Below are 13,029 nucleotides of genomic sequence, written 5' to 3'. Positions count from 1 at the left end.
TTAACCACTTGGCTACACCACCGCCCCAGATCTTCTAGTGGGAACAAGCAAAGTCCATGAATACTGATGTTAAAATAATAACTTAGCAGTTTGTTTTCTCTGTGAATGTATTTGTTTCTTGTACACAAATAATATTAAATATAACATGAAAATAATAATCATGATTTCACATTTTTATATACCGGTAGTCAAAATCCTCAAATATGTAATGGGACACAATTTATTTTGGGAATATTTTCCTTGATAGCAACATTTACACACAATCCTTTGTTTACATTTTCTGTAGTAGTTGAGGGTTTTTTTAAAAACCAATAATTCTACTTAGCCAACAGGTATGTAAAACAAACAAACTTCTTTTTATTGCTAACAGCACCTTTTAATTTGGTCAAATGCATTAAACAGAAGTTAGCAATGCAGATAATCTATCAGGTAGATGATGTTTTCAAACCTAAATCAAAGTTAAACAAGAAAAATTTGTGTCCATTGACACGGATGCCCCCGCTGACATTCATACGACATATAAAGATCAATAATTGAACAAAATTCACGAACAAGTTCAATAAAAATATTTGCAACTATGAGATGCACACCTTTCGAGTCCCAATGAAACACATGTATAAGCTTAATCAATTCTGTTGAGCAGTTTTTGTGGAGAAGTAGATAGACTTAATCCCCTTTTCACTATCATCAGAGAGAAATTCAACAAAATTTATCTAAGTTCCAATGTCTCTAAACATACAAAAAATATATAAAAAACAAAAACAAAATATGAGATGCACACCTTTAGAGTCTCTGTAAAAGACATATGTAAGCTAAATGAGTTTTGTGCAGTGGTTTTTGAGGAGAAGTGGATAAAGTACACCCCCTGTTGTATGGGACGAACAGGATGAATAGAACCAAATTCAACTAAGTTCAAACATCTGTAGAAGTGACAAAATTAAGAAATTGGATGAACAAGGTATGAGACGCACACCTTTAGAGTTCTAAGGAAACACACGTTGAAGCTCAATCAATTCTGTTGAGGAGCTTTCGTGGAGAAGTGGATAGACTTCACCCCCTATAACACTATATTCAGAGAGAAATTCAACAAAATTTATGTAAGTTCAAACGGCATTAAAATTGGAAAAATAAATAAAATACAAAATAAAAACATGAGATGCATGCCTTTAGAGTCCCTATAAAGCACATGTGTAATCTAAATGAATTCCATAAAGTAGTTTTTGAGGAGAAGTGGATAACGTACACCCCCCTGTTGGATGGAACGAACAGGCTGAATAGAACAAACTTCAACTAAGTTCAAACATCTGTAAAAGTGACAAATTTAAGAAATTGCATACAAAATTACGAAATGCACACCTTTAGAGTCCCTACGAAAGACATGTAGAAGTTCATTCAATTCTGTTGAGCAGTTTTTGTGGAGAAGTGGATAGACTTCATCCCCTATTACACTATCATCATAGAGAAATTCAGCAAAATGTACCTAAGTTCAAATGTCTCTAAACTTACAAAAAAAACAATAAAATACAAAAACAAAATATGAGATGCACACCATTAGAGTCCCAAGAAAGCCTATGTATAAAATTTCATCGAATTCCACAGAACGTTTTTTGTGGAGAAGTGGATAGAGTACATTCCCTGTTTCGTACGGACGGACGTACAGACGGAGGGCAACCCTATATGGCGGGGGCATAAAAAAAGAACACCAAATAAATGCACACAGCGTTTTTATAGTTTTTCGATCATGATTTTCGATACATTGCTGGTTATGAAAAAACATATAAACAAAATTATAAGCGTACAATCGCAATATTTTGTACTTGGGTTTACTTCCCATGAAACGACGCAGCCGGGATACAAAACCCAGTCAGAGCGGGTGGGTGTGCACTCAAGTGTAACGGCTGGTTCATTTGCAGATGCCCTCACGGCTCATTGTGTGTGTATATATATAGAGATGTTGGGTTTTGTAAATACATGCTCATTTTTTGTGTATAACATTTTGCAATCAACAGACATAATAACATGTCATGTGTACAAGTATCACACCTGCCTGTCTGTGTAATTACATAATGTGACAGCGACCGAACTCGGGCAATAAATCAATTATAGCCTGATAGGTGTTAAGTTCAAATTACATGTGGTCAGTGATTGAAGTTGTGTATTGAATATTGTAGTTGTTGTTTAATGCAACAGTCAGCAATATGGTGGAAATTACGATTGATTACTCTGCCCTTGTTATGCAGGATATTTTATCAAATGCAATGGAAACATGAACTTTCTACAGAAAGAGCCTTACACATTTGTGAATTGATAAGAGTATTAAACAGTCAAAAATAATTAATGAACACCAACAATTTGTGATGATAACATAAGGAAATTGAGATGTTTTTTTTATGGCAATTAGAACAATTAGCTGCAGTTTTGGCCATAAATGCATTTGCCTAAGTTGCAGTAATTTGGTTGACACCCAGTGTAGACTGGCAGAACAGCTTCCAAAATAAGACATCCAAAGCTTATTATCACTGTATCAGATGCCCTGAAAAAACTAAGACAAGAGTTGGGTCAGGAGGAAGAACAGTCATATTCTGGTGGTGGTGTGTGGTCCTGTGCGTAGAGCTCAGGTCATGAATCAGTTGAAGTTAAGCAACATCGAGATCGGGCAGTCCTTGGATGGGTGACCCTGTTTGGCAGCTTGATTCCGGAGAGTTTCTAGGACTGCAGTCCTGCCCCACAACGAAGCACATGTGATATATGTGGTCTTACCTTAGGCAAGTGAGTTTGTTCAAAATTGCCTCTATTCACCCAGCAGTAAATGGGTACCCGGTTGGATAAAGTCATGTGACTATATCCTTCTAGCGCCAACTAGAGCTTGGGTTATCCTGGTTAATAATAATCAGATTCTGATTACAGCATCCAGTGAGCAACTAGTCAGATAGATACTAGGCGCTATATACATGAATTATTATTATTTACAGATTAAAGATAGTATGCAGCAGAGAGGGTTTGGGTGATCCTGGCACAGTCAGGCTGGTAAGGCTCATCATCAGCTCAGGGCCCTTGCACCCTCTACACGCAGCCCAGACAGCGAATGGGACTTCTCTCAGCAAACGCTGCCTAGTCGAACCCACCAAGAACTTTCCGGAGAATATGAAGGCTCCCCAACACTGCAGCCTTCTGCATTGCCCAGAGTGTCAGAAGGGCTGTGCTTCCGGTGGAGAACCTGGGCACTCTCCTGATATCAGCAGGTACCAAACCAAGAGCACCGAGAACAATGGGGAGCCTGACGACAGTGTACTTGGGATGCAAGCGAGACATTTCAAAGGGGAGGTCCGCATATTTAGCATGCTTTTCCTGAATCTTGCCAATCACGTTGCTGTCAAAAGGGACAAATTCAATGATATAAATATTCATTGGCTTTATCAAATAGGACAAGATCAAGTTTGTTGGCAGGAATTCTTCTGAGGCTGTATATGGGCCTATTCCACAGAAGTTTGAAAGCATCATTTTCCATGACGCCCTGGACATGTTCAGGGATGTACCATGGATGGACCCCGGAGTCACAGCCACAGGCATGGCGGAGACGATATTATAAACCTCCAGTGACGTCACTCTATTGTTCTTGCGAGGCAGTATTTCTTGTCGTATCCCGATGCCCCGTCGATTCGGGGGCATTACTTCAATATCATCCCTCTGCTCGTGGAATTTTCTGAGGAATAGCCCTTGACTTTGAATTATTACTTGTTTTGAAGATTGATACGACTTTGTCTTGCCATCATTGAATGCGATCGTAAAATATGACATTACCGATATCTTCCAACATGTAGTCCCGACACCCAGTATCGAACCCGCAACCCTTCGCTTATAAGCTTGGCAGTTTTATCCACTAGACTTCGAAGGATCACTGTGAAGAATGAGATTGTTTGTCGGCATGTAGTGTGTTCCTCAAAAGACGGGTAGTGCGTGCAGAGCACGTGTATTGCGTGTGCAAGGCGAGGCGTCGGCTGCCAGTCTCATCCCAGTTGCTTTCAACAGTAAATACCAAATATTGAAATTATATCTAAAGTATATCTTCAGTCGGTTTATAAGTTGGATAAAGCATGACCCAAGGGCATTACGAAGAAGTAAGGATGTTTTCCCTTGAGGAATGCCCTCGGGAAAACATCCTTACTTCTTCGTAATGCCTGCAGGTCATGCTTTATCCTATACGTAAAAGCAGTGAGCCATGCCATCATGTCGTTTAAGATATGCTGTTTGTGCCAAAGAAGGGCATCCCCTGACAAGATGTTGCACAGTCTCTGTAAATTCATTGTAATTCATTTCATATTGATATTTCTTTTAAAATCACATTTAGGCGATTGCGAGTGGGAAGTGACTGGTCCTGAGCAGCAAAAAGGAAGCCATCAGTTTCACACTTAAAACCCGCCGACTTCATCCAGGCGAAGGAGGCGGTTGGATTGCTATTCTGTTCCACGCACTGCATGCACACACTATGCAATGGTTTCTCAGAAAGCTTCTCCACAAATGAATAACCAACTCTGGGCAGTCTTGGTGATTAACCTCACCTGGCTTACTCTCATCAGTGTACCATCCAGCAGTACATTGCCATCAACAAAATCAAGCTCAAATTTCAGATTCTGTCCAACAACCTTGGCACACTTAAAATAGCTGTGGAATTCCTTCTTTTTATCGTGAGTCTTGTCATGCACCACTAGAGGATCATCCGACAAATAAATATGTGCAAAAGTACACAATAAAATTCTATCATGAAGAGCCTCCACATTAGTCAAACCCCGACCTCCAGAATTGATTGGCATATATAAATGACTGAGAGAGGGAGGAGGGTGGTGAGCTCCGTTATCAGACATGATCCTTCTGGTCAGGCGGTCAAGACTCTAGATGTCTTGTTTAGTCCAATCAACTACTCCAGAGTAGTGGTGTTCCGATTATTTGAAATAATCGAAGATTGGTCGCAGCGACCAAACGACTAAGCAATCGATAATATTTTGTAATAATCGAACATAAACAATTTTGGAACTACTGTTTCAGCCTTTAAAATACTTGACAATGGAACATATTGTTGAAGTGTCAGGGCCTGAAAACGTGTTTAATTCTTAGAAATCTCACTTCACTAACTGAAAAGCCATGACTAAATATTTCTTGACTCACTGACTGACTGAGTTTAGTTTTACGCCGCTTTTAGCAATATTCCAGCAATATCACGGCGGGGGACACCAGAAATGGGCTTAACACATTGTGCCCATGTGGGGAATCGAACCCGGGTCTTCGGCGTGGCGATCCAACGCTTTAACCACTAGGCTACCCCACCGCCCCAAATATTTCTTGAAGAAATGAAGCAAGTTGCATCATGTTATACATATCTGCAATAACAACCTGGATAGGAAAATCTGAAAAAACACGATTTTTTTCGATGATTGTTCGTTGGTAATGAATCAATCATCAATTGTGAGATTTCAACCAATTCCCAACACTACTCCAGAGGAATAGGAAAGGACTGGCACAGCAAAAGTATTGGTGGCTTTGACCTTGTTCCGAGCATTAAGTTCTGAGCTCCAGATTTTCTTTAAGCAAGCTTTATACTCGGCCTGAAGTTTGTCTTGAATCTGGGCATTCTGGAGCTTGTCTCGAACTTGCATTCCAAGATAGGTGTAGGCCTATGTTCCACAAGATGCTCAATATTTCCTCCCCTTTGTAACCCGACCGATCCATCATTAATTACCTTGCCACGTTTCAAATGAAGAATATTACATTTGTCCCGGACTCGACAGGGAGAACCTGCTCTTTCAAACTGTTATCTCCTTTGGCCATGAGCTCAATGCCATCCATGTAAAGAAAATGAGTAAGCGGTGCTGAGGATCTGTGCTGGGGAGGTCCGGGATGATAACACTCCTCTCTGTTGAGCAGAAAACTAAAGACAAACAAAAAAAGTAAAGGACTGAAGGAGTCCCCCTCTGAAATATACCCCTTCTGACTGGAATAGATTCTGAAGTCTGCACCTGCCCTTGCGGGTACATCTCAAGTAGAGTCGACCAGCAACTCATTAAATCAAGTAGTCATTCAAGGTGGTCAATACAATGAAGAGACTTCAGAATCTATTCATGAGGGACAGAGTCGGATGCTTGTTTGTAGTCAATCCAGCACATGGAGAGGTTGCGGCGATATGTTTTAGCCTCTTCCAAAATCATTTTTGTACAAGACGTTGATCCTTGCACCCTCAACATCACTTTCTCGCCCCTTTCTCCTCTCTGCAAATTATATCATTAGAAGAGCAGTAAGATGACACAAGGTTTGTGTCGCTCATTATTATTATTATGCTTTACAGATTATGATGAAAAATGCAGCCGAGAAGGTTCGAGTGATCCTGGCACAGTCAGGCTGGTAAGGCTCATCATCAGCTCAGGGCCCTTGCCCCTCTACACGCATCCCAGACAGCGAATGGGACTTCCCCCAGGAAAAGCTGCCTAGTCGAACATACCAAGAACCAAGAGAATTATTATTATTATTATTATTGAAGAATACTTTGAAATTTTGAAACAATCATTGCATAAGCTGGATCTATGATGAAAGAGGTATTATAATGGAGCACAACCCATGTAACCAATCGAGGGAGTAAATCTGCATTGAGAAGAACCAGTACTTCCAGGGATTCCATCACAATGGCAGTAACTGCCAATGCCAGTGGAAGATTCCCTAATCATTTTTAGGGACAAACATGGAGAGCTTTGAATGCCTTCAAAGTAAGCACTTGTCTTAAGGGAGCTTTCTGGACATGGCAATCCAAGGCAACAGCCTTATTATGGAGAACAATTTTTCCCATCTGCTTCAACCTAATAAAGGAAATGTTCAACTTACACTTTCAGTAAGGCGGACAAAGTTGGCGGACTTTTGATAGAGATTGAGATTAAATTGCCTTCACCTTTCCCAGTCTATGGAAACAAGCAGGTTTTAACCCAAAAGAGCAGTTTGCTGTAAATATCCGATCACACAATGATTTAACATGATCAAAGGCCAGTACTGGATAATTAGATAATGAGCCAATAAATTTGCAGACATTGCCAACTCGTAGCCACAGTTTACAGTTAATTCACAGAAAAACTGGGAGTGAAATCAACACATTTTTTGTATTGACAATATAAGGCAATTAAATCTGCAGGTTCTTTTATAAATAAAAATTTGAATAAAAAGCATGGTAATTATAACTTATAACAAGCATTACAATTCTGTTCCAGGATCATTTGTAAATACAGCCAGCCTCATTTCACAGAGCAAGGACATGCCTGATGATGTCCACAAACAGTGAGGACGAGTCTAAAATTCAGATGATTTTGATTCCTTTTAATAAACATATCAATGTGTTATGGGTTTTCGACATCCTTTGTTTTCTCGATTATCACACAAATAATTGTAATGTCACTAACATATACTGAACTGCAAAAGAAAGGCAACCTTTCAAAACCTAATGCAAATTCTTTTTCTCACAAGGTGCCGTATTTATTGTGATTGTTCTGGTTTGTTAACATGTTTTGCAATCCAAATTGACAGTTAACCAAATGCACCTAAAAAGGCAGACGTGGTAAAAGGTTCCATATGACATTCATGAAAACGAAAATGGATGTGCATATCTTGACCACCCTACCAACGATAGAGTCCCAAACTCGCCTGAAATCATTCTTGCTTTTGACACAATCATCAAACCACGACTTACGAGAGAGATCAGAGGTGAGGTGAGGTGAAATTGAGTTTAATGTCGTGCTTGAGAATATTTCGCTCTTATGACGATGCATGCGTGTGTATGTGTATGTGCAGCTGCTTGTACTAGCCCAGACTGAAGCTGGTGCTATAGTTATAGTGCTAGCTCACTGAGATACCATGCCGCAGTGAAGCATGAATACCCCACTCAGACACAGTATACTAACTCCGAGCCGACCAGTCCTTGTTGTACCCATTAATGCCGAGCGCCAGGCAGGGACCAACAAGTACCATATTTTAACGTCTTTTGGTATGACGCGGTCGGGGATCGAATCAGCGACCTTCCGCTCTAACCACTACACCACAGAGGCGGTCACGAGAGAGATCAGAAGAACCAAGCCTTGGGACACTTGCAATGGATGACCTTCAGTAACATCACAACTAGGGCTGGGACGATTCACCGATGCATCACAATACATTTAAGTTTGATATAGCTATCGTATCGTGGACTGGTGTATCGATAGAAAACGATACCCAACTTTTTAATAAAAAGTATTATCTTAAACATGTTACAGTACTTATTTAGAGGAAAATATGCAAGTATGATGGAGTTACTTGTTTGTTTATTACAATAGTGTTATTGTAATACACAAATACCTTGAAATAAATCATTTTAAATCTTGATACCGTGTCCTTCTTTCAAGGTGTATGTATCGTGATATGTATAATATCTCAGGTAAAATATTGCGATATGTATCGTATCGTGACATAGTGTATTGTCCCAGTCCTAATCACAATGTCAAGACCGACAGATTGTGCACAACCATCTGCAGGATCGGTTCACCAGGGCAACGGAAACAGCACACTTGACCATTGGGACTCACCACAGACCCATTGATGTTTGTGTGGAAGAAACCTCTCCTGTCACAGACCATATGGTTGTCCTATCCTCACCACCCAAACCGACTGCAATGGGCTACTCTGCATCGAAATTGGCGTTATCGACAAAGGAGAACTGTGCTTTTTTCTGATGAAAGCCGAAAGGCGACAGCCGAGCATCCAAGCATCATGGTGTGGGGTGCAATCAGTCTGAACCAGAGAGTTGGCCCTGTGGTTTCCAGAATCTCAGTCCAGGATGAGGAAATGGCGTGACAGCTTTATTGACCAAGTCATAAGACCCCAAGTTGTATCACATTTTCAGAGATGCCAACCCTTATTTAGCCCAATTAGTATCTTTGGCCCAAAACTGATGCAAACATTAGTATTTTGGGGGCAAAATTAGTATTAACTTTTCCAAAGAATTTTCATATTAAAAACATAGAGAGATAGTCTAAGAACTTGTTATTAACATTGTACTCACCTAAATCAGTAGTAAGTATCCAAATATAGCTTGATACTAAATAAAATGTGGTTGAAATTTATTGTGCCTGGTACGTATGCTATTTGATAATTGATTTTTCTAAAAATCGTATAATTTTACTGCTATCGAAGTCGCATATTTTGTGCTGCTTTTTCGTAACAAATACGATAAAATCGTATGGGATCGCATCTCTGCATTTTGGACGTCACAGAAACCACATCTTGTAGCATGACAACGCTCATGCCCACACTGCCAGAGCAACATTGGACTTCCTAAGACAACATGGCATCCAAACCCTACTATGGCCTGCACTCGTCCAGATTTAAGTCCAATAGAACAACTTTGGGATGAGATACAAAGATGACTGAATGATCTCCAACCAAGGCAGACAACTGTGGCTGGACTCGATCAGGCATTTCACATTGTATGAACCCAAGTGCCTATGGCTTTCATCAACCGGTTAATTCAATCCATGTTACAGACGATGCAACTCCGTCATCCATGCCCATGGAGGTCACACACGATACTGACTTTGCGGTATCCTGGTGATTTTGTTTGTGTGAAATCTAAATGTGATTCACAAAAATGTTTTAATTTAACCATAATTGTCAAGGTTGAACTCAATCCTCCGTTTTGATTGTTAATTAGTGCGGATTAAAGTGAGTGCTTAAAAAAACTTTATCTATGTGGTGTTTCTTTTGCAGTTCAGTATATTACTGACAACTTTATCAAAAACACATGCCAACATCCAAATATTTACATCTATGTGATGAAACACATGAGAACGTCTGAAAACATGTGACCACAGAAAATCTGACCCAATGATATACTGATATCACTAAAATGATCATAAGTCTGTCACATGCCATTCTTTTGTAATTCAATCTGCATATGTAATAAATCAAATTTTCTAAATATATTTCACTGTGTCTACGAATTCTTGATCCCTGTGAATATCTTTCTACGTAGGTACGAAATACTTTGTTGCATGTTCCTGCAATTGCTTCACAAAAATATGTGCTTCCACTGACAGCTTACTAAACAGCTTACTAAACAGCCTGTTCTGTTTAACAAGTTTTCTCAGATTCCAATACACTTTGAGTGTACTATATACATGCTTAACTTTATATGTATATTGTATATTTACGTGCATACTTTGTCATGTGATCGTCGCATCGATGGCGAAACGTCACCCCTTCTGAACTCATAGTGGTCATGTCTTTTCCTCTCTGCTGATTTTTCACGCATATCACGACTGTCATTTCCAACGTAATCAGGATTTTCTCGACGATCTCTGCTGTGCCTATCTTGTTTATGGATCGAACCTCTGCCTCTCGATGATCGTTGAACTCCACTCTCACCACCATCAGCGCGATTGTTCAATGTAATGCGTAAACCTTCACCTCTGTTTCCGACACTGCCTCGTCCCCGGAAGAACTTTCCCCGACCCCTTATGAGCATCGGACGATTCCGTGAACGACTTCTTGAGATGAATGCCATCGTCAACGTTTCCTACATCAGATAGGACATGATGGCGGCTCTGGTTTCCACGCATGTCTTCTAACCACTTGTGTCATTGTTACGACAACAACGAAATATTTTATATTAAAAGATCGTATCGATTGTCCGAACACGATATAATTTGACATCTAATAAAAACATTTCTCGAAACAAAGTGATTATGTGTACAAATAAATTCTTTAGATAACGACATATGTCGTGATCCACACGCCGGCGCAGTGTTAGCTGGGCCCTGTCTCGCATGTCAAAAGCGATGACTAAGCAAAACATGGCATGCGCAGTCTATTACTTGACTCGTTCCCGCTACCCTGACCCGACAGTCAAGGCAGTCTGTCCCGAGTCTGTCGGATTCAGGGAAATATATCTTATTCGTTCATCATTCCTGGAATTTTATGGTGTTATAAACAGCATTAAACATTATCTTGCAACTCTTATGTTAACCAAAAGTACATCAGACTGTGTCGAAGAACATCGCTTTACTTTGCGTTGCGGTTTTAAACATGTTTATTTTACCCTTGTAGCAGCAGAAATAAAAACAAAAGGTCAGGAAAAATGGGAACTAAAATTTGGTCAGCTTGCCTGGAATGAGATTTGTGCTAAGGTGTTTAGTACAACTCAAGAAGTGAAACTTCGCCGGTTTCAATATAGGCTTGTGCACAATATACTTACTTACAACGTTTTTATTAAAACTAAAATATGTTCAGAATGATCTTTGTTCTTTTTGTCAGAGACAAAAAACTATCGTCCACTTATTTTGGGAATGTGATGTTACTATAAGAACTTTTGGGATCAATTTATTTCTGAAATGGATAGATCAGTGTGGTCATGTATGCAACATGAAGCTAAGTGCCGAAATTTATACTATTTGGAGTTCAAGAAAACATAATAAAAGACAAGGTTTTTTATTTCATTTTGCTTTTAGCAAAATTCTCTATTTATAAATGCAAATTACAAAACTTCAAAACTTATTTTTAGCAGATTTGTAAAGGAAATGAACATTAATAATAATAATAATGTACAAAATTTATATAGCGCCCTATTTGATGTGCAGCTACATCACTCGAAGGCGCTTAACAGTCAAATTGGTGGCTATTGAGCTTATTCACACTTGAACAGATAGGTCTTAATGCTCTTTTTGAAGTTGGTGATTGATGTTTCTGTTCGGAGACCGATTGGGAGACTATTCCATAGGGTACTTGCTGTCTTGTGGAAGCACCTCTCTCCATACCTAGCTGTGTGTTTTCTAGGTACTGTGAGAAGAGAGGTTGACTCAGACCGTAGAGATCGAGTCGGATTATATGGTGTGATGAGTTCCTGTAGGTATGCTGGAGCAGTTCCATGCAGGGCCTTGAAGGTGTAAGTTAATATTTTATACTGACAACGGAGGTGTTCTGGTAGCCAGTGTTCCCATTTCCTGGAACGGGTGATTAGTCTCACAGAGGCATTCTGGACTCTCTGTAGTCTGCGCATGAGAGGCTTGGGTATTCCTGCAAGTAGTGCATTCCCATAGTCCAGGTGTAATGTAACCAGAGAATGGACCAGCTTCTTACAAATTTCTTCATCAATGTATTTTCTAATCTTGCTGATGTTTCTGATCTGGTAGAAACATGATTTAGAGACGGCATTTACTTGTCTTTCCATAGTATGGAATTTGTCTAAATAAACACCAAGGTTCTTCACTTCATCAGTGGTGTGGATGTTGTGGGCACCAACATGGAGTTCCAGAACACGGTGAACATGAATTTGGTTTTTGGATTTGAAAACAGTCAATTCTGTTTTGTCCTGGTTTAATTTCAGCATGTTGGCAGAGGTCCATGCATCGATGTCCTCTAAGCACTCCTCAAGGTTGTGTGTGACAATCTGTTTGTCTCGAGGATGTATGACCTTGTAGACTTGCATGTCATCTGCATATCCATGATATGGTAAGCCATGCCACAGACAGATTTCACTGAGTGGTTTGGAGGACAGACAATATAGGACCGGGCCTAAACCAGATCCCTGAGGAACTCCAAAGCTGAGAAGCTTTTCCTCTGACACCCCAGAACCTACTGTGATGCACTGAGTCCGTCCTGACATGTATGATCTTAACCATGAGGGAGCTCCTCCTGATATGCCATAGCTGAACTGTAGTCGGTCAAACAATATGCTGTGGTCAATCAGATCAAAAACATTAGATACAAAATAGAAAAGGACATAGCTTTTAGAAACTGATCAACATAAGTTCTATCCTTCTCTTAAAGACCTTTGGGTAATTAACACCAGAAAACACCTAGAACATATTAATAGATTACTTGCTAGTTGGCGAAGAAGAAACCTGACTCTAATTGGGAAAATCACTGTTATCAAAACTCTAGCAATTTCTACTCTAGTACATATTTTCTCAGCACTTCCTAACCCGCCAAAAACATTCATCGATGAACTCAATAAAATAATCTATAGATTCA

General features: G+C 39.8%; 1 protein-coding gene across 2 annotated transcripts in view; it reads right to left on the bottom strand.

The window, feature by feature from the left end:
• Positions 1 to 10,608, bottom strand: part of LOC124279517 (zinc finger protein 318-like) — a 98,534-nt gene extending 87,926 nt beyond the window's left edge. For both annotated transcript variants that reach the window (XM_046715344.1, XM_046715345.1), the window contains exon 1: positions 10,220 to 10,608. In XM_046715344.1, the coding sequence (XP_046571300.1) occupies positions 10,220 to 10,564 (345 nt within the window). In that variant the 5' untranslated portion in view covers positions 10,565 to 10,608. The remainder of the gene's footprint in view (positions 1 to 10,219) is intronic.
• Between the last annotated feature and the right edge of the window lie 2,421 nt (positions 10,609 to 13,029).

The sequence above is a fragment of the Haliotis rubra genome, unplaced genomic scaffold (assembly GCF_003918875.1).
Source record: "Haliotis rubra isolate DU_JTF1 unplaced genomic scaffold, ASM391887v1 Scf251, whole genome shotgun sequence".
Taxonomy (NCBI): domain Eukaryota; kingdom Metazoa; phylum Mollusca; class Gastropoda; order Lepetellida; family Haliotidae; genus Haliotis; species Haliotis rubra.
This window is presented reverse-complemented; position numbering and strand designations above follow the sequence as displayed.